The sequence below is a fragment of the Megalobrama amblycephala genome, linkage group LG4 (genome assembly GCF_018812025.1).
Source record: "Megalobrama amblycephala isolate DHTTF-2021 linkage group LG4, ASM1881202v1, whole genome shotgun sequence".
In the NCBI taxonomy this organism is placed as follows: domain Eukaryota; kingdom Metazoa; phylum Chordata; class Actinopteri; order Cypriniformes; family Xenocyprididae; genus Megalobrama; species Megalobrama amblycephala.
Genome location: NC_063047.1, coordinates 49,794,939 through 49,814,748, shown reverse-complemented (window position 1 = coordinate 49,814,748; position 19,810 = coordinate 49,794,939). Strand labels below are relative to the sequence as shown.

Below are 19,810 nucleotides of genomic sequence, written 5' to 3'. Positions count from 1 at the left end.
TAAATGCATCATGACATATTGTTGAATACGGAAGCTTTCATTTATGTCTTTCCACCGTTGAAACACTGAATGAGCGATTACATGAGATATGACCGTTTCAGTAAGTTGTACTGAATCTTGCAACATACCTTCAGATGTTCTTTCATGTTTATTCTGTAACTAGTATTAAGGAGGAAGAGATGAACACATTCACTTGCGCTCCGCGCTCGCGCTGCCGGTTGAACTGAGGCGCCTGTACAGTGATCTGTCACCCCACATCAAAGAGCGTCAAAATGCCATTTTCTGTTTAAACTTCATGATTTCGTGGACAGAATTTGAAGGATGACACTTTGTTTCTTATCGAAAGTAACAAAACGCAGAGCTTATTGCGGTTATTGGTGGTGAATATTGGTTGCAATGTAATGCTTCGGTACACACGTGCACCGTACCGAAAGCCCAGTACCGAAACGGTTCGGTACAAATATGTGTACCGTTACACCCCTAATATATATATATATATTAGTATTATTAGAATGATTTCTGAAGGATCATGTGACACTGAAGACTGGAGTAATAATGCTGAAAATTCAGTTTTGATCACAGGAATTTTATTATATATTCAAATAGAAAACAGTTGACATAATATTTCACAATGGTACAATTTTTACTGTATTTTTGATCAAATAAATGCAGCCTTGGTGAGCAGAAGAGACTTCTTTTAAAAACAACACCAAATGTAGTACAGTAGGTCATCAAGGTATTCCTTGCATACAGACATTTTGCTTACTGTGCACAGTATATACTGCATCCTGCTACAGACGTGCAAGCAGTACCGTGGTAAATTCCAAACACAGCCATTATCTCTAATAATCTCTGTGCTAAACATTCCCTCTCTCTTCCTCTTTCAGGCGAACTCTCCACCAGTAGTGGTGAATACAGACACACTGGATGGCTCACCTTATGTAAGTATTATGCAGAGAATGCATATTTTAGTCTTCGGATCTAGATATAATTAGTGCTGCAGATATGCCTCAAACCTAGAACACCCTAGCAATACCCTAGCAACCACCCTCAAAACCTGAGCAACCACCAAAATGCTCAATATAGAAACTGTATAAATAGAAGTCCTGTCTTTCAGTTAAAAGAACAAGCTGCATTTGATAACGGTATCGGCAGAATACATATCTGAACCAGCCTGAGAAATACAGCGTGATTTGAACTGAAGAAGAAAACATTTATGATAAAATTGTTGCTTTATTGCTGATTAAAAACATAATCCAGATACAGTTTTGGAGAATGTTTCCCATTCAAGTAAACTGGCACCATATTTGCATTCCTGATACTATATACATGTCTTCATGTTGTCTTAAAGGGACTGACATTGCGCATGTGTTGTCTTGTAGGTAAACGGAGCAGAAGGAGAGATTGAATATGAAGAGATCACGTTGGAAAGGGTAATCTTACAAACAATTACAGTCCTGTATTACAGCATGATTTTTTAAAAGCATTCTAAAGTGTACATCTTCTTCACTAGAGATTCTATCAAGTAAATAACATGTTTCAGTGTTGATGAATTGCCTTTGACATCTAAAGCTAAATAAATACATGTTGGCACCTACAGTATAGCAGAGCTTCAGTCTATACATATATGAGGGACACAAATGACTCTTATTTTGTAGAATGACCCAGTCGTCTGTGTGTGTGTGTGTGTGTGTGTGTGTGTGTGTGTGTGTGTGTGTGTGTAGGGGAACTCTGGGCTAGGCTTCAGTATCGCCGGAGGGACTGATAACCCTCATGTAGGAGACGACCCCAGCATCTTCATCACCAAGATCATTCCAGGAGGAGCCGCTGCACAAGATGGGAGACTCAGGTAACACACGTACTGTATGTAGTTTGCATATAGAGTGACCCCAAAAATGCTTAAATCACATTTACACATGTATGAATGTCACTGCAATAGGTAACATTGATTCATTTATCTTTAGAAGACTTTGGCTTGCTTTGTTGGGGTTTAAAAGACACTTAAAGGTGCCCTAGATTCAAAATTTGAATTTACCCTCGGTTCATTACATGGAAAAGACACTTCCGGAAAACACGCGGATCTCAACATAACACTGACTGTTATGTAACAGTCGGGATCATTAATATGTACGCCCCCAATATTTGCATAATGCCAGCCCATGTTCGACGCATTAGACAAGGAAAGGCAGCATTAACGTCTGGATCTGTGCACAGACAAGGTAAGCAAGCAAGAACAACAGCGAAAAATGGCAGATGGAGCGATAATAACTGACATGATCCATGATAACATGATATTTTTAGTGAATTGTCTTTCTAAATGTTTCGTTAGCATGTTGCTAATGTACTGCTAAATGTGGTTAAAGTTACCATCGTTTCTTACTGTATTCACGGAGACAAGAGCCGTCACTATTTTCATTTTTAAACACTTGCAGTCTGTATAATGCATAAACACAACTTCATTCTTTATAAATCTCTCCAACAGTGTAGCATTAGCCGTTAGCCACAGAGCATAGCCTCAAACTCATAGAGAATCAAACATTAACATCAAAATAAATACTTTACTCACATAATTCGAAGCATGCATACAGCATGCATGACGAACATCTTGTAAAGATCCATTTGAGGGTTATATTAGCTGTGTGAACTTTGTTTATGCACTGTATTGTCGAGAGCTCGTGGGGCAGGAGGGAGCGCGCCATTTAAAGGGGCGGCGCGCTGCAAAAATCAGTGTGTTGTTAATGATGCCCCAAAATAGGCAGTTAAAAAAATTTATTTAAAAAAATCTATGGGGTATTTTGAGCTGAAACTTCACAGACACATTCAGGGGACACCTTAGACTTATATTACATCTTGTGAAAAAGCAATCTAGGGCACCTTTAAAGTCAGCATGAAATGGAAGTTGCAATAGTCTTTTCATCCCTATTGTAATGCATATCAAGTGAAACGGCTTTCAGAACAAGAACAAATGTAGGGCGGGACGTGATTTTCATAAGGAATTGATTGGATGGTTGTGGTTTGCTATTGGTGGATCTGATGTGAGTGACAGGTTGCCCCGCCCTTTACGTCAGTAAAGACATCACCGGAAAAGAAATGGCATTGCAAGAGGGAGGGGAAGTTATTTTGAATTAGATTTATGAGGGCACATGTAAAAACAAATAAATAATTTATAATAAACACTGCAATATTCCATAAAAAATAGGAATTTGATTTTATGGTCACTTTAATATTCAGTAATACTGCATTATCAACACTATTAGATGAGAACAAAACTTGAACTAAATTAAGCTGAATAATGAAACTATTGTCTTCACTAGAGCTGCTTTATAGCGGATTCGACTCGGTTCATAATTGATGAATTTTGCATGCTAAATAATGACACTATTGACTTCTGTAGAGCTGATTATAGCTGAATTGAACTTCATAATTGATGAACTTGTCATTGAACTGAACTGAATCAACACTGATATATATATATATATATATATATATATATATATATTTTTTTTTTTTTTTTTTTTTCTTTCTTTGAAATTAATAGCACTTGGTATTACACAGTGACATCCATGTAACTTAATAGTTTTATGGTCACTGTATGTGTATATGGACATGTATGCTCACATTCATAATCATATACTCACAGTTAAATATCTCTGTGGATGTACTAGTGATGCATTGTTAATGGGACCAGCTGGGGTTCCTGCTAACAAATGCAGTTTTACCCCAGAGCATGGCAGCACATCCACACACGCGCGCACACACACGCACATGCACACACACAAACACACACACACACACAAATTCACTTGCACTGCAGGAGAAATTAAGCAGACAGAAATAGCACAGAAGCGACAGAGAAGAGATAGACAGAAATAGCAGCTTGAGAGAAGTAACTCTAGATGTAGCAGTTCCTTAAAGTTCCCCAAAAATGAAAATTCAGTCATTATTTCCTCACCCTCAGTCGGATCATTTCAGTGATCTAATTAACACAGCAGTGTGAATGATCGGTGCTGCAGTTGACTCAGAGATGCAGCGCAGTGGTTAACAGCTCACCGGAGGTGAAGACTGTCAGTGAATAATGACTGCTTTCAGTCTGTTCATCAAAGTCATATAGAGACATATTGGTTAGTTAATGATAAGAGAACTACTGACGTTAACCACACAGCTTGAGGCAAACACACACACACACACACTGTCAAACCTGATGGACTGTCAGCTGTTTTATGCTGTCCTCACATCTTCTCGGCGGACAGTCGGGGTTCATTACTGATGTTCTGGGACCAAACGGACTGTGGTTTGGAAAGACAGGAACATTTTTCCCCCACAGTGTGATTTTACAGTTGAATGCTCTCTATTTTTTAGTGAAAGGTTTGTGAAGATACTTTGTGTCATAAAGCATTCAAGTATTTTCATAGTACAGGCAAATATATTATTTAAATGCTATTTAAATTATAATAAAAAATGGCATGATATATTGATTAACAGTGTCGGGGTAACTGTACAAGTAATGCAAGTAATAACTAGTAATGTAACGTATAATTTACAACAAAATATCTGAGTTACTTTTTCAAATAAGTAACTTAAAGCTGCTGTCCACAACTTTTTTTTGTGTTAAAAATGTACAAAAATTATATAATGAGAATGTACAACATAAATCCATTTTCCAAACCGTGTTTTTGTCTAACCTCATCTCACTTGCACAAAAACAGATTCAGTATTCCTCAAAATGAATAAAAAAAGTGAAATGCAAACTCAGAATATTATGCAAACCTGCAATAACAAATATGAAAAATTAACAGATGTGAATTTGCATTTCCTTCAGCCTGAGGCTTATCCATTTCACTTATGGTGTAAAAAGTCGTTTAGATTTGCCAAAAATATTTATTTTTTTGTTATTAAAAGACAAACAAGCAAGCCCATGTGAGAAAAAGCAATGCAAAAGTAACAAAATGCATTATTTGCCATAAAAAGTGACTAAGTAACACAGTTAGTTACTTTTTTAGGGAGTAACACAATATTGAAATACATTACTTTTAAAAGTTGCATTATTGTAAGGCCGCATAAACGTTCTGCTTCATATTTCCTTTTGCCTTTCATAGAAAAAAGAGACTATTGTATAAGTAACAAATGTTTGTAATTTTTACAGAAAAGTTAAATGCTTAAAAATGCTATAAATGCTATAGTGAAATTACCTATAGCAAATAAATTACCATGAAAATGGTAACATTTAACATTAAATTCTACTGTAAAATACTGTCAAATTTGTATTTTGCAAGTAAAAACTATAAATTACCATATAGTTAAAGGTGAAAAACCATAAAAGGACATTCACAGAAGTCTCTGCTTGACATAAGTAGTTTTCTTTCTTTCATTTTTGTTATCAGTAATGCACATTGTTTTGTGTTACATATTCTGTTATTTAGTTGATATTAATTGCATTATGTTCACCATCGATCTTCAACTATTAGTCATATTTTATGGACAGGCCACTTATGATGAACTCTGATTCAACATGTGGCTTTCTATTGTACCACTTCTATTATTGTATTGGTTATCAATACATTTTAAGGTAAAAAGCTGACTTTGGTAGTTCGAATAGATATTTAATATTAAATCGGTTAATGAAATGCATGATTATAGGTTGTAAAATATACAGGCACCAATATGCCATCCGTATTTTTACCACAAATTTAACAGGATATTTATACAGTGCAATAAACAGAATGATTCAAAAGTGATACATATGCTGGGAATATGGTTGAGTGACAAGAAATGATGCTAAGTAGCATGTGGCAGCCTGTCTATATCAGTATGTGTTTAATTGGACTAGATTATACATAAAGCTTTTGCTATCAACAGAAGCATTTTCTTCTCCCTTTTAAAAGTCTATTTGCATATTGTTTCTTAGAGATGCCGTGACCTTATCAGACAGACCTGAGCCCTGTTTTTGTGTTTCGGTCCACTTGTTTTAGAGCTCAGTAGGTGGAGATGTTGTTGTAGTCCATGTAGATGAAGGAAAGGGCTTGAGCTGACAAAACTGACAGGAAAAAATTAAGCATCTGTTCCGTTTTTCTACTTTCTTACTTGGTGGTCAGTATTAATTAGTTTGGTCAATTATGAATATTTATGAGCAGATATGTTCAAAAAAAAGTCTATTGACAATCAGTCATCACAGCGGCACTTACTGTATTCTCTCTCTCTCTCTGTAATCTCTGCTTTATGTTACTGGATGACAGCACAGCTAGTGCCGCATTTGCACTTCTGAAAGCTAAGGAGTATTTGTGGCGTTTTGTCGAGTTGTCAGTTTCAGTGAAATGTCTTTTGTCAGATGGTGTTGTGCTCTGCTTGAGAAAAGAGCAGTGTACTGTACTTTAGTCACATGATTCTAGTTTATTGAACCTTTAGACAAAATATTTTTTTGAAAAATGTGCATGTTTTTTTTTTTGTTTGTTTGGTCACATTTGATACATGAGGATTTTTTGACTCACATATGATGAATGAGAGAATGTGAAACATATGTGCAGGGTTGCCAGGTTTTCACAAACCTGCCCAATTGCTACTCAAAACTAGCCCAAAATTGCGTTCCGGGGGGTAAAATCCACGTTTTTGGCAGGGCTCCGCTGGTAAACTTTGCATTACAGTGGTTAAATATCATGTTATTTGGCGTCACTTCAACCTGCGGACATGAAAAACAACCTGTGACAACAGTGTAAAAGTAGCCCAATTTCACAGGAAAACCACAGACTTGGCAACACTGTGATAATATGGAGCTCATACTCGAGGAGGAAAAAGCGGCTCAATATTATTCAGAAGCCCAAACTGAGTAAAAATATGCAATTTGGTGCAGTTGCTGATATTTATAAGGCCAAAACGTAAGATAAGATTCTGATAACAGTGCTAAACTTTATTACAAATAAACAGTACTGAACCATGAAAATGTACTAAATTAAATAAATATATAAATATAAATATATTAATTATATTATTAAATATTGAAGTACATAAAAACATGCATTCAAACTGAAATAAAAAGTAACATTCTAAAAATGTATTGGTAAATGTTGAAATTAAAGGTGCTCTAAGCAATCCTGGGTGGAGTAACTTCTTGTTGACGTTCGAAGTGTTGTCAAACAAAACAGAGGCTAGCTAGACCCTCCCTCCTCCTCCCCCTCCCCTCCGTGCTTCCTGAAACAGTCATGAACGCGCATTTAAAATCATTCTTGTCGGTTATTGGCTGGAGCATGTTTATTATGATTCGTGGTCCAGGCTGCACCAGTTTGTTTTTATTGCCGTTTTTGGAGCTTGTGGCGACTACAGAGACTTTTTTTACAGTGCGTTCAGGGGATAGGCAGCTAGCGGATAGTGAGGAGATGTTTGCTGTATGTGACAAAAAATGTTTTGGCCTAAAAACGCGTGACATCACTTAGAGCACCTTTAACAAACTAACAATAAATGGAATCTTATTGTAAAGTGTTGTCTATATGCACTGAAATTACATAAATGTATATTACATGTATAGTCTCTCACTTTATTTGCTTCTATTTTAGAACACTTGATGATTATCTAATTAAAATAACCAAATATGTATCGCAGTATTGAAACGTTTCTGATTTGTTTATATGTTTCTTTCGGCTGCATCAGAATGAACAATTTGCTTTCTCACGTCACTAGCTTTAAATATGCAACTTTGACGGCTAATGTATGCATAATTGACCAGCTAAATATATAAACTAATGCAAATAGATGGTAACAATCATGACATTGAACATTTACGTGTATTTTTGTCACATTGTTTTAACTGCTTGAGGTACTGCGAATGTTAGCTTCCTCTTGACAGCAAACAAAGGCTACTGCTATACTTTCTCTGCTGATGCAGCATCTAGTCAGCAAATTAATTCTTTATAATGATATGACACCATGAGTTCTGTATTCATACCGTTTCACTGTCGGTGTTTTTAAATGCGCATCTGAAGTGTCAGTGCTGTCCACGCAGCGCTCAACCTCACGTGTCAAAATAAACAGCACGAGGCATCAGTGATTCTGCCTCTAGAGGCCGCTCTCGTACAGAATGATGACAGTGGACCCTTCTCAGCCGCTCCAGCCTCCCCATATAGCTCCAGAAACGGACGCAACCCGGAACTATTGGCACGGATTTTTGCCGATAACCGATTGCTCCACCAATCAGCTATCAGTGCAGATTAATCTGCAAAACCGATGAATCGATCGACCTCTATTTGATACTCACATTTTAACATGAATTTTCTAAAAAATGATGCATGAATAATTGAAGCAAACCTAAGTTTTTTCAGTCCAGTAAGTGTTTTTTCAATTGGTTTGTAAATTGTTTTGTGCAGTGAATAATTTTGCAGTTGGTTCATTCATATAGAAAGTCATGGTTCCCCCATCACTAACTCAATGCCAGAACAATGGAAAACACAACACATAAATATACAGACAACGTCTTCATTTACATTACATGGTTTAAATGACCCAATTCTGATTTTCCAATTCTGATTCCGGACATAACCCTTGAGTGTATAAGCAAGAAAAAAGGACATATTGGATATTCCCGTCAATGTGAGTTGTATGTCACTGAAAAAACAACGGTGGCAAATGATGTTGACTCAGGTGGACACGGACACCAACCATGATCACATGACTCTTTTAAATGGAGCAATGGAGGACAAAGGCTCAACCCAATGTTTTGCTGACCTTTAAAGATGGTGCAGAAAGCAAAAGCTTGTATTATCATTTTGCCTGCGTCCATTGCAAATTGCACCGTTTTTACCATTTTGTATGTCTACCTTGGGTTGTTTTGCCAAGTGTAAATGCAGATATCAGATATGTCAACTCATCGGAATTGGGCATCAAGACCTGCAGTGTAAACTCGACAAGACTTGAGAACACAACACTTCAAACTAAAAGACATATCAAAGTACATTTAAACAGCCTCTGATTTTCAGCCTCTGAATTTTTTTTTTTTTTTTCAGTTTTCAGCAGGAAGAGAAAGTATTCTGAAACTGATAAACCATCTAATAACATTGTTTTTGATGTAGAGAGAAAGCAGCATGCAGGAAGAAAATGAAAACAGAACTTGTTTATTATACATCGACAAGTCATGTGATTCTGGAGCTGAAACAAAAGAGAGTAAACGCTTCTGACAGTCAGCCAACGGGCATGGTTATTGCCTGATGTCGATAATCTCAAAATCGCCAAATTTCAGGCCAAGTGATATATGTGTAAATACATTTCTACTGTCTCAGTGTGCAGCATTAGTAAGTCTGTGTAAACACAGTGAATATTTGCCAGGTGTGTCTTCTGTGAGTCAAATTTAAACAATATAATTTGCACATAAAATCCAGGAAGTTGTCCTGTATGCCAGCCTGATCAAGTCTAAACTATGTAAAAATGTAATATTTAATTTTATAATATTCTAATCAAGTACATTAGTGCCCACTAAGGTTATTTTCGAAACTAAAACTATCATTTAAAAAACATTTCCGTTAACTGAAATAAAATGTAAAATTCATAATAAATGAAAAACTAAAACTAAACGAAACTAGCAACAGTTATTGAAAAACTAACTGAAATAAAATAATAATTATCAAAAATAAGTATTCGTTTTCGTAATTAATAAGCTCTCATCCCGTGGCGGAAAATCTGATGTGGTTTAGTTTAAAACCAAACAGGCCGTATAATACATTTACCTGTAGATGGCGCTTTATAGCAACATCAGTTAACTGGGGTGCTAGTAGTTCTCATGCACATTTGAAACCTGTAAGATTGTATTAGTCTGTTTTTGCTAAATTAATATTCAACACATACACACAAACTCAAAAAGATTTAATCTTTAATATGTATGTTTGTTCATATGCATGTTCATCACGTATTATGTAAATTTAAGGTGCATTTGTTTGGTTCTTTTTTACATCTCAAACCCTTATTTTTATCAAGACTGTAAACTGTAACTGTAAACGATGCAAACATTACATTTTGCTGAAAATAAATGTCTTGCTTTGCTTTCTTTGGTTGACACTGGAAGTGTTCTGTTGGCTGCTAAACTATAATTACTAAAACTATAACTAACGCTAAATAAAATAAAAACTAAATAGAAATGTGTTTGCAAAATAAAAACTAAACTAAAACTAACAAAACCATTCATGAAACTAACTAAAACTAAACTTAAATTTAAAGCAAAATTGAAAATGATATTAAAATAAAAACTAATTTAAAAAAGCAAAACTATAATAACCTTGGTGCCCACCCAGTTTAGCAGTGTTGTTCCAGAACTATTTTTAAAAAATGCCTTTGTTAAAAGCGTTATAATCCATAAACCAAACTAACCAGCTACAAGGTGATTCACAACATTACAAACTTTAATTTGAAGCAAAAAAGTATCTGAAAATCTGACAAAAAGGTACAAGACTGTGTACTTAACGGCTTTAGTGATAGAAAGAACTACAAGAAGCGCTGTGAATCAAATTAAAAATGATGGAGAAATATACAATTATACATTTGATATTTTTAAGTTGATTATATCTATAAAAACAATATAGTTAATATAATTATATAGCATAATTGTGCTGTTAAACATGATTATTTTAAAAATAAGTTGAAATGATGCGAACGGATGGCTTCAATAAAAGCTTATATCATCGATTAAAGGTGCTAAAGAGGATCTTTTCGTCGACTGAGAAACCAAAGACTGTTACTGAGTTTTTGAAATGAGCGCATGCGTAAGAACAACCCCCCTCCTTCACAGCTCATTTCAAAGGAACGCCTCCTAAAACTCATGCACGAGTATTGGAACACGAGTGTTTTCCACCGGCATTCGCTGTGTCGTGTTAGTGGATTCATTATGTCGGACTCACCGCAGGTAACTCATGATCTGCAGTTGTTACTCCTGTCTCCTGACAAAAACATTGCATGCGGCGCCTGTGGAGTGTGGAAAGTTACTGGAGCACGCAGCCGCGCACGTCTCGCACAAGGAACGTCACGGCAGTGATTGACAAGCCAGAGGGCCAATCGTTTACGCGATGATCGCGTAAACGATTGGCTGATGTTTTTAAGGCCCTACCTCGTGCACAGATGATGTATATTAATATTATTCCTTTCAGTGCACCTAATAAATAGTCTTTTATCAGTTAGTAAAGACAGTTTCAAGTAATATTGCAAAAATGTATAAAACAAAACATCCTCTTTAGCACCTTTAACAACCCTCAGAACTCACAGTAGGGCTGTCTTTAAAGGTTTGTAAGATTTCTTTAAAACTCAATTTCCCTATGGAGAAAATGAATGGAGTTTTGTGACAGCTGTCAATTCAAAGGTTCATTTATGGCCGAGCACTAGCAGCTTCTGACACGTGTCAGTTCTGAATTCTGATGGGAAAACTACCTTAATAACTTCTTTTTCCTTTCTTCTACCCATTTCTCTCTCTCTCTCTCTCTCTCAGAGTAAACGATAGTATTCTGTTTGTGAATGACGTTGATGTTCGGGAGGTGACCCACAGTCAGGCAGTGGAGGCCCTCAAGGAGGCGGGCGCAATCGTCAGACTCTATGTATTACGCAGGAAACCCATCGCTGAGAAAGTCACCGAACTCAAGCTCATCAAAGGGCCGAAAGGTGTGGACTTGTGTTATAATAATAAAACATATCTGAGTATTTTGGCACTGTATCTTTGGCTTGCCAATACAACAGTAATCTTGGACACTGCGCTGGGGTCGATGCACAAAATAGCAAAAGTTTTCTCTATTTTACGGGTCTATTTATCATGTACATTTATTCATTTAGCAGACACTTTTATCCAAAGCAACTTGCAAATGAGGAACACAACAGTGCGATTCATCTTAAGGAGGCAATAACACAAGAAGTGCTAGCAATACAAAGAATTTTAGAATATTTATCACCCATTATTAAGTTGTTCTGCCAACTGTCAAAAAGTGTCCAAACTGTACTTTTTAAAGAATGATTTGAAAGTTTTCTTCATGAAGGAATATCTTGCATCTTGTATTCCTCTCTCAGGGCTAGGCTTCAGTATAGCGGGTGGTGTCGGAAACCAGCACATCCCCGGCGACAACAGCATTTATGTCACAAAGATCATCGAGGGAGGAGCTGCTCATAAGGACGGACGACTACAGATTGGTGATAAGATACTGGCGGTAAGACGACACATATACATAATTCACGAGGACTAATAGACTAATATGTGTAAAGATAGACAGGAGTTATAGGTGAATTAGATTTGAAAAACATCACATATCCGTGCTGTTGTGTCACACTGGCTCATCAATGCTGTCACCTGCTGGTCACAGGCGGAACTACAGGCAGGTTGTGCATGTTTGAATTATGCAGCACAGGGGAAAAGCAGTCAGTACTGTTAAAATTGTAATCAAGTACTTTATATGTGCTTTAGTATGTTAGTTGAAACATCAAAATAAAAGTGTACTTCTTTAAAGCATGATAAAAGGGTTATTAAAATATAATAATTTATACTGTAAAGTAAACATTTAATTTGACTTTATTTAAAAATGCACTTTTTGTGTACTTCAGTGTATTAAGAAACAGTCATGAATGTGTAGTCTTGAAGTACACTTAAGTGGCCGTTTATCACTGATCTATATAAATGACTGGATTGCTCCTGACATCATAAAAAGTGAAGCCGCTGCTGCAATATTGGTATTCCATAGTATTCCCTCACATTCTATTGAATTAATAGGAAATCTGATTTACAGTAAATAAGAAAACATTACGCGTCGGCGTTTTTATATATGAACATTCTTATCTCTGTACATTCTTACAATGCAAACGTCCCAAACACTTAAATGGTTATTTGATAAAAGTTGGGAATTTCCCCTGCTTATTAAAAGTTTCTTTCATCTTCATTACAGTAGCAATATCAAATCAGCTGACGGACGAGACACCTCAGCATTTTTATTACAAATAATAGCCTACAATGATTTATGAATACAGATTTATGCTTTGTAAGGCATTTGAGCTGACCTGTGGCTATTTAACGTTTCCAAGATCTCCAAGAGTCTGAAGAGGATGATGGTCAACAAAAAGCCATCAGGGAATAATATACATGCTTCACAACTTATTCAGATAAATGACGCTCACTGCGTATGGATTTAAAGACATGAAGATTTATTTCCAAGCATTTATACCAGTGGTCACCAACCTTTTTAAGCCCAAGATCCCTGACCTCGACCTTTTTGAAAGACAAGATCTACTTAATAGAAAAAGACAGCCCAGATTGTATTTAGTATTTTTTTTCGTGGTCAATGTAGATTCTGATTTATTTATTTATTTTTACAAGCAAATTGGCCGATTCTGATACTGGTTGCAGATATTTATTATTAATATTATTATAATAAACAAAAATACATAGCCATTTCAAATTAGAGGGAACCACTGCTTTTTAATCACAATCCAAACAAAGACGCTATGCACGTTGCATGAGCAGTTGTTTTTTATTTGAATTAGATTTAATTTCAAGATTTAAAGCAAAAACAGGACAGTCTGACTTTATCTTTGTGAAATTATAAATGCTACACACACAAAAAAAGCATGAAACAAAAACAGCAGGCTGAATGAGACGCAGATTCACTCTCTGACAGCAGGTGGCACTTATGGAGCAGCAGTGATACAGCGTTTCCTTGGTTACCGCTGTAAACAAAGCTGAAATGCGCTAATAATTAGCTACTTTATTCGGAGGTAAGTGGAAAATAAAAAGCCATTGCCATCGAAATCTTCCTGAAGACTGATCTCCTTTTAGAGATGAATTCATAATCCTTCACCCCCAATTCAATATTTATATTTTCTTCCTATATTTCGAGCATCGTGAACAGTGAGCTGCTCCTTCGCGTCCGTCTTCAGCATCTCTGACCTCTTGTTAACGGCCGTTTACAGACTCAGACATAATGTGGGCTATTTACCTTTATCTGTCTGTCCCAGCAGCTCCAGAAAATAACATAAAAATAAATACAAAAATACAGTACAAAGACTGGAGAAATGTAATGTATTTTTGTACTCATATTTCTGTTATTTTCGCGAGCTACTGGAACAGTGATAAAGATCGACCAGTCGATCGCGATCGACGGGTTGGCGACCACTGATTTATACTGTCGCTCCGAGCAAGATGATGCATGGTAAACCTTTTTAATATAGTGCAATTTAGTAATAGAGGATTGTATGTATTGTAATATTTAATGTATATTCGAATCAATTTCTGCTAATAATCCCAGAGATATATGTTCATGCTTAATATTTCCTACATAAATGCGTGCAGAAATCTTATCCTGCCCGAAAAAATCATAAACATTACAGATAATGCTCAAAGTAACTATTAACGTACATACATATACACCGATCAGGCGTAACATTATGACCACCTTCCTAATATTGTGTTGGTTCCGCTTTTGCTGCCAAAACAGCCCTGACCCGTCGAGGCATGGACTCCACTAGACCCCTGAAGGTGTGCTGTGGTATCTGACACCAAGATGTTAGCACCAGATCCTTTAAGTCCTGTAAGTTGTGAGGTGGAGCCTCCATGGATCGGACTTGTTTTTCAGCACATCCCACAGATGCTCCATTGGATTGAGATCTGAGGAATTTGGAGGCCAAGTCAACACCTTAAACTCATTGTTGTGCTCCTAAAACCATTCCTGAACCAATTTTGCATTGTGGCTGGAGCATTATCCTGCTGAAAGAGGCCACAGCCATTGTTGGCCTGCAACAATGCTTAGGTAGGCGACGCACACGCACCCACCCATCCATGTGATGTAAAAGAAAACGTGATTCATCAGACCAGGCCACCTTCTTCCATTGCTCCGTGGTCCAGTTCTGATGCTCACGTGTCCACTGTTGGCTCTTTTGGCGGTGGACAGGGGTCAGCATGGGCACCCTGACTGGTCTGCAGCTCCATACGCAACAAACTGTGATGCACTGTGTATTCTGACACCTTTCTATCAGAACCAGCATTAACTTCTTGAGCAATTTGAGCTACAGTAGCTCGTCTGTTGGACCGGACCACACGGACCAGCCTTCGCTCCCCACCTTGGCCGCCCATGACCCTGTCGCCGGTTCACCACTGTTCCTTCCTTGGAGCACTTTTGATAGATACTGACCACTGCAGACCGGGAACACCCACAAGAGCTGCAGTTTTGGAGATGCTCAGACCCAGTCGTCTAGCCATCACAGTTTGGTCCTTGTCAAACTCGCTCAAATCCTTACGCTTGCACATTTTTCCTGCTTCTAACACATCAACTTTGAGGACAAAATGTTCACTTGCTGCTTAATATATCCACCCAGGTACCGTAATGAAGAGATAATCAGTGTTATTCACTTCACCTGTCAGTGCTCATGATGTTATGCCTGATCGGTGTATATTGAAAACTATTAATGTGCGTCTGATACGCTGCAAATTGGGTGATTTTAGGTCAATGTGTGGCTGTAAGTCAATGATGCCCTCTGTTGGTAGGGAATAGTAAGATGGCCACTCGAACCGGTGGCTTCACCGTCTGACGGCATTTTAGATCACAATGAGCAGTCCAGTACATAAATTACATAGATCAGTGCCTTTTATTGAATTAATACTATATTATCTGTAAGGTTTTTTTTTTTAAATATACTTCTAAGATTTGAAGTGGACTACAAGTGCACATTCAGTACACTTCTTTTTCACAATAACGTCAGTCTCTGCATCAAATGTCAACTACAGGTGAATAATGTGTGTTTGGAGGACGTGATGCATGAGGACGCGGTGGGGGCGCTGAAGAACACAGCAGAGGTCGTCTACCTCAGAGTGGCAAAGCCAAATAACCTGTACCTTACCAACAACTACAACCCACCAGACCTCACAAGCAGTGAGTACACAGCACACAGAAATGCTGATCATTTCACAGATATAACACTGCAAACACAGCAAAATAAACCTTTGTGCTTGAGGGTATCTCATTTATTCTCAAGCAAGATTCAATGGCAAACATTAGTAAATCCAGCTTTAACTCACTCCTTGGTGATTTTTGTGTGTGTTCACCCTTCAGCGTACTCTCCGCATCTGGACACGGACCTTGGACATCCAAACTTCCTGGCCTCGGATTACCCACAAGCCCTCACTCCCACCTCACCGAGCCGCTTTTCTCCTGTGCTGCATGGCTTGTTGGGAGATGACGACTTACCCAGGTAATGCTGTCTGGCAAACTGCAAGCTAATGATTCAGCAGTTCTTACACATTACAGTATATTGGAAGGATTTAGAATGGAGTTTTATCATCACCTTGGGTGGGTAAATAAATAAAATAACTGGCAGCAGAGATTAAAAATCAACTCAGTTTCCAGCTATGATGCAAACAGCAGCAGAAATTGTATTGCCAAATTGTATTGAGGACTTCTTGCGTGTCTTTTGAATCTATGTAGTTTAAAAATGTAAAGGTTAAGCTGGATGCTACATTGTTAAACTAGTAGTTGGTGACCAGTGAGTGACATGGATGGATAGCTTTAATCCCAAAGGGTTCATTGTATTATTCACTTAACATATTCATCCTGAAGCACAAGGCCCTTCACGATCAAAAGTAAATCCTTCAAATGAGATCCAGTGCTGCCTGAATATATTTGAATCTGACTACATATTCCCCCAGCATTTATTTATTTATTTTTATTTACAGCTAGGCCTGACTTTTACATAGAAAACGGACAACAGATGCCTAAATAAATGATTTATGGGTTTCAGTAACATTCCTAAATAATGTGTTCAGAAAATTATTTTTCTAGTGTGTTACCGAAGCACTGCATTTCCAGTATGCTCACAATTCATATCATTTTAATTGTGTGGTCAGCAGTCGGTCTGCTCATGTGCAGCCACAGATGGAGCTCCTGTCACTCACAAAATTTTATACCGAACCAATATTTTAGTCAATTTGATAAAGCCTTAAACTAACAATAAGAGCTCTGTCTGACGTATTATACCTTATTTAAATCCATTCTGCAGAATTCCACAGCTTTTCTTCATAATTTGAGCAGAAAAAGTATATTGTATCTAATTTAATTCCTTGACACTCTCGCCTGAGACTTTTTCACTGCCAGACTAAAGGACTAAAGAATCATGGAATAACTTTCTAGCAGCTCCCTGATAAAAGTAATTATAACTGGGTGATATGACCAAAATCTTATGCCACAAGATGAGTAATTTTTCTAATAAAACATTTCATAATAAAGTAATCCGATCTGAAATTTTGACATTATACCAAAACGTAAGTAATTGAAACCAAAACCATATAGGTTTTATATTTCTCAAAACCACAAAATATCTGCAAACTAAATTCAACAACTTTTAAACTCACCTTTTCACCAACTGGTTACCATTCCATATTCCATATTCAGTTTTGTTTTCTTCATTGCTCTCAGTAGTGAATATTTTCAGTCAGTCTTACCCAAATGTCAAAGTGGCACAGATGTATCTGCATAATTTTTCTCAAAATAATATATTAAATAGAGCTAAATCTCAACTTGTTAATCATTTATATTTTCAACATATACTGTCATATCACCCAGCCATAGACATTAAAGTGCCCCTATTAAACTATTTTAAAGGTTGCTAATTTTACTTTGGAGGTCTCCTACGATAGGTTTGCATGCATCCAAGGTCAAAATCCCTTTAATTTTCTCATAATATACAATGAAGCATCACCTCTATTCTCACACTGTGCCCTAGCTAGACGTGACGCGATGCAATAAAAGGTCTCTTATCCATGTTAATCAGAGTTTTTGTCCTAACCAGCCGTGACAGCGACACACGATGATTCTATTTTAGACACGGTTTCTAATTTTCTGCTACAGTCTGCTGGACTAAAGAATCATGGAATGACTTTCTAGCAGCTCCCTGATAATTATAGCTGGGTGATATGACCAAAATCTTATACCACAAAATGAGTCATTTTTCTAATGATAGATTTCATAATACAGTAATCCGATTTGAAATTTTGTCATTATACCAAAAACGTTAGTAATTGAAACCAGAATCATATAGATTTTAGATTTTATCTTTATAGGCTAATATTTTATATTATAGGCTGGAACAACATCACAAAGTATGGCAATGATAGTCTCAGGTAATGTTTATGTGCTTTATTTAATGTTAAAAGCGTCTAATGTGAGTTTGAATATCATTGTGTGTGTCTTTTATAGCCGTACTGAAAGCAACAATAGACAGTTCATCTCAGATCTTCAAAATAAATGAAAGGAAACAAGAAAATTCGAACTGTCAACTCATTGTGAACAGACAAGCGTATTCTATGACAAAAATTGTTTCAGTAATTCAGGATGTATTTTTTATAAATGTTAAAATGGTGTGATATTTATGAATTTGATTATGTACTTATCCATTTCGTTGCGAGTGCCTGGAGCTTGCCGAGAGAGCACGCCCACACGCTCTTCTGATTGGCTGTGATTTTTGATTGACTTTATCACATCTCAAAGTCGCTTCACGTCTGGTGTGAAAAGACAAATTGTTTGTCCCTGGAATCTTATCGCATCGCATCTAGTTCGGACATGGTGTTGCTGTGTCTGAATTGGCCCAATCAAGGATTCGGTCTCTGTAAAACCCGCCTTTCTGAGAACCTGCTCTGTTCTGATTGGCCAAGTCTGTTGTGATTGGTCCACTGTTTACAGGGTGTGACGGAAACCATACAGCCATTACTATATCTGAATTTCAGCTCCAGATCTTCCTTACACTTGATACACAGTGATATGAACAGTAATGATGGCGCCCGTTTTACCGTATCAATCCTTTGGAAGTGCATCGAAGTGGATTTGCTTTGGCAACACAGAAAACAGCGTCTTCTCAACATGTCGACAACACAAACCAAACTCTTCTAGTCTCAGCTACAGCGTTTAAGGGGCAAAGTAGACATTGCTCACTGACAGTCAATGACGACATTAGGCGAGCATTATGCACATTTGTTGCAAACCTACGTAGGTTCATGCAGAGACTAAGACTTGAATTACTGACGACTAGTTTCAAGCAGTTCAGAATAAGTTTATATCATATCTGGCTGACAGAACTGTGCGTCTGTTTCAGGATAAATCATATGTGAAGTAAAGTGTATTTTTACTGGCAACGATTATTACTGTTATCCTGGAATTCCTTTGTAATAAATCTTCTGTTGTTTCCTTTCTCTGTGTTCTGTGTCTTAGGGACCCGAGACGTGTTGTGATCCATAGAGGATCGACGGGTTTGGGGTTTAATATTGTTGGAGGGGAGGATGGTGAGGGAATATTCATCTCTTTCATCCTGGCAGGAGGCCCTGCAGACCTGAGCGGAGAACTGCGCAAGGGAGATCAGATCTTAAGTGTGAGAACATGCAAACACATACACACATACTCATGTATCAACAACATAATCTCTATTTGAAATGATTTTCACACCATGCTTATGCATTTTGGGGATTCCAACAGCAGCTGCAGTCAAATCTCATGTCTTGAATCTAGAATTACAGAACAGAATATAAAGTGATGTGCCTGACAACTTCAGTCAAAGCTTGCAATGATGGTAATCAATATAAACATATTGATCTACCGTCATGGCTAGCGTTAACTGTAGTATGTATGATTAACTATAAGTACATTCTTTTAATGGAGACTGCATTCAATTAGTCCTGACGAGCATCTTAGCCCATTTATTATAGATATACACCTGCCAGTCAAAGATGAAGTGCATAGTGTAAGACACAAGTGCTCTTTGCTACAAAAAATGAAGGAAAAATATCCAAGAAAAATCCATATTGTACATTTTTATTAAATTGCTTAGTATGCTGATA

General features: G+C 37.1%; 1 protein-coding gene across 5 annotated transcripts in view; it reads left to right on the top strand.

Annotated features, from left to right (window-relative positions):
- Nucleotides 1-19,810, top strand: part of LOC125267810 (disks large homolog 4) — a 200,152-nt gene that overhangs the window by 159,858 nt on the left and 20,484 nt on the right. For 4 of the 5 annotated variants that reach the window (XM_048189782.1, XM_048189784.1, XM_048189780.1 and 1 more), the window contains 8 exons: nucleotides 888-941; nucleotides 1,383-1,433; nucleotides 1,725-1,849; nucleotides 11,450-11,619; nucleotides 12,019-12,155; nucleotides 15,716-15,899; nucleotides 16,041-16,179; nucleotides 19,188-19,344. In XM_048189782.1, coding sequence (XP_048045739.1) covers nucleotides 888-941; nucleotides 1,383-1,433; nucleotides 1,725-1,849; nucleotides 11,450-11,619; nucleotides 12,019-12,155; nucleotides 15,716-15,899; nucleotides 16,041-16,179; nucleotides 19,188-19,344 — 1,017 coding nt within the window. The remainder of the gene's footprint in view (nucleotides 1-887; nucleotides 942-1,382; nucleotides 1,434-1,724; nucleotides 1,850-11,449; nucleotides 11,620-12,018; nucleotides 12,156-15,715; nucleotides 15,900-16,040; nucleotides 16,180-19,187; nucleotides 19,345-19,810) is intronic. The other variant, XM_048189781.1, reaches the window with a different exon arrangement.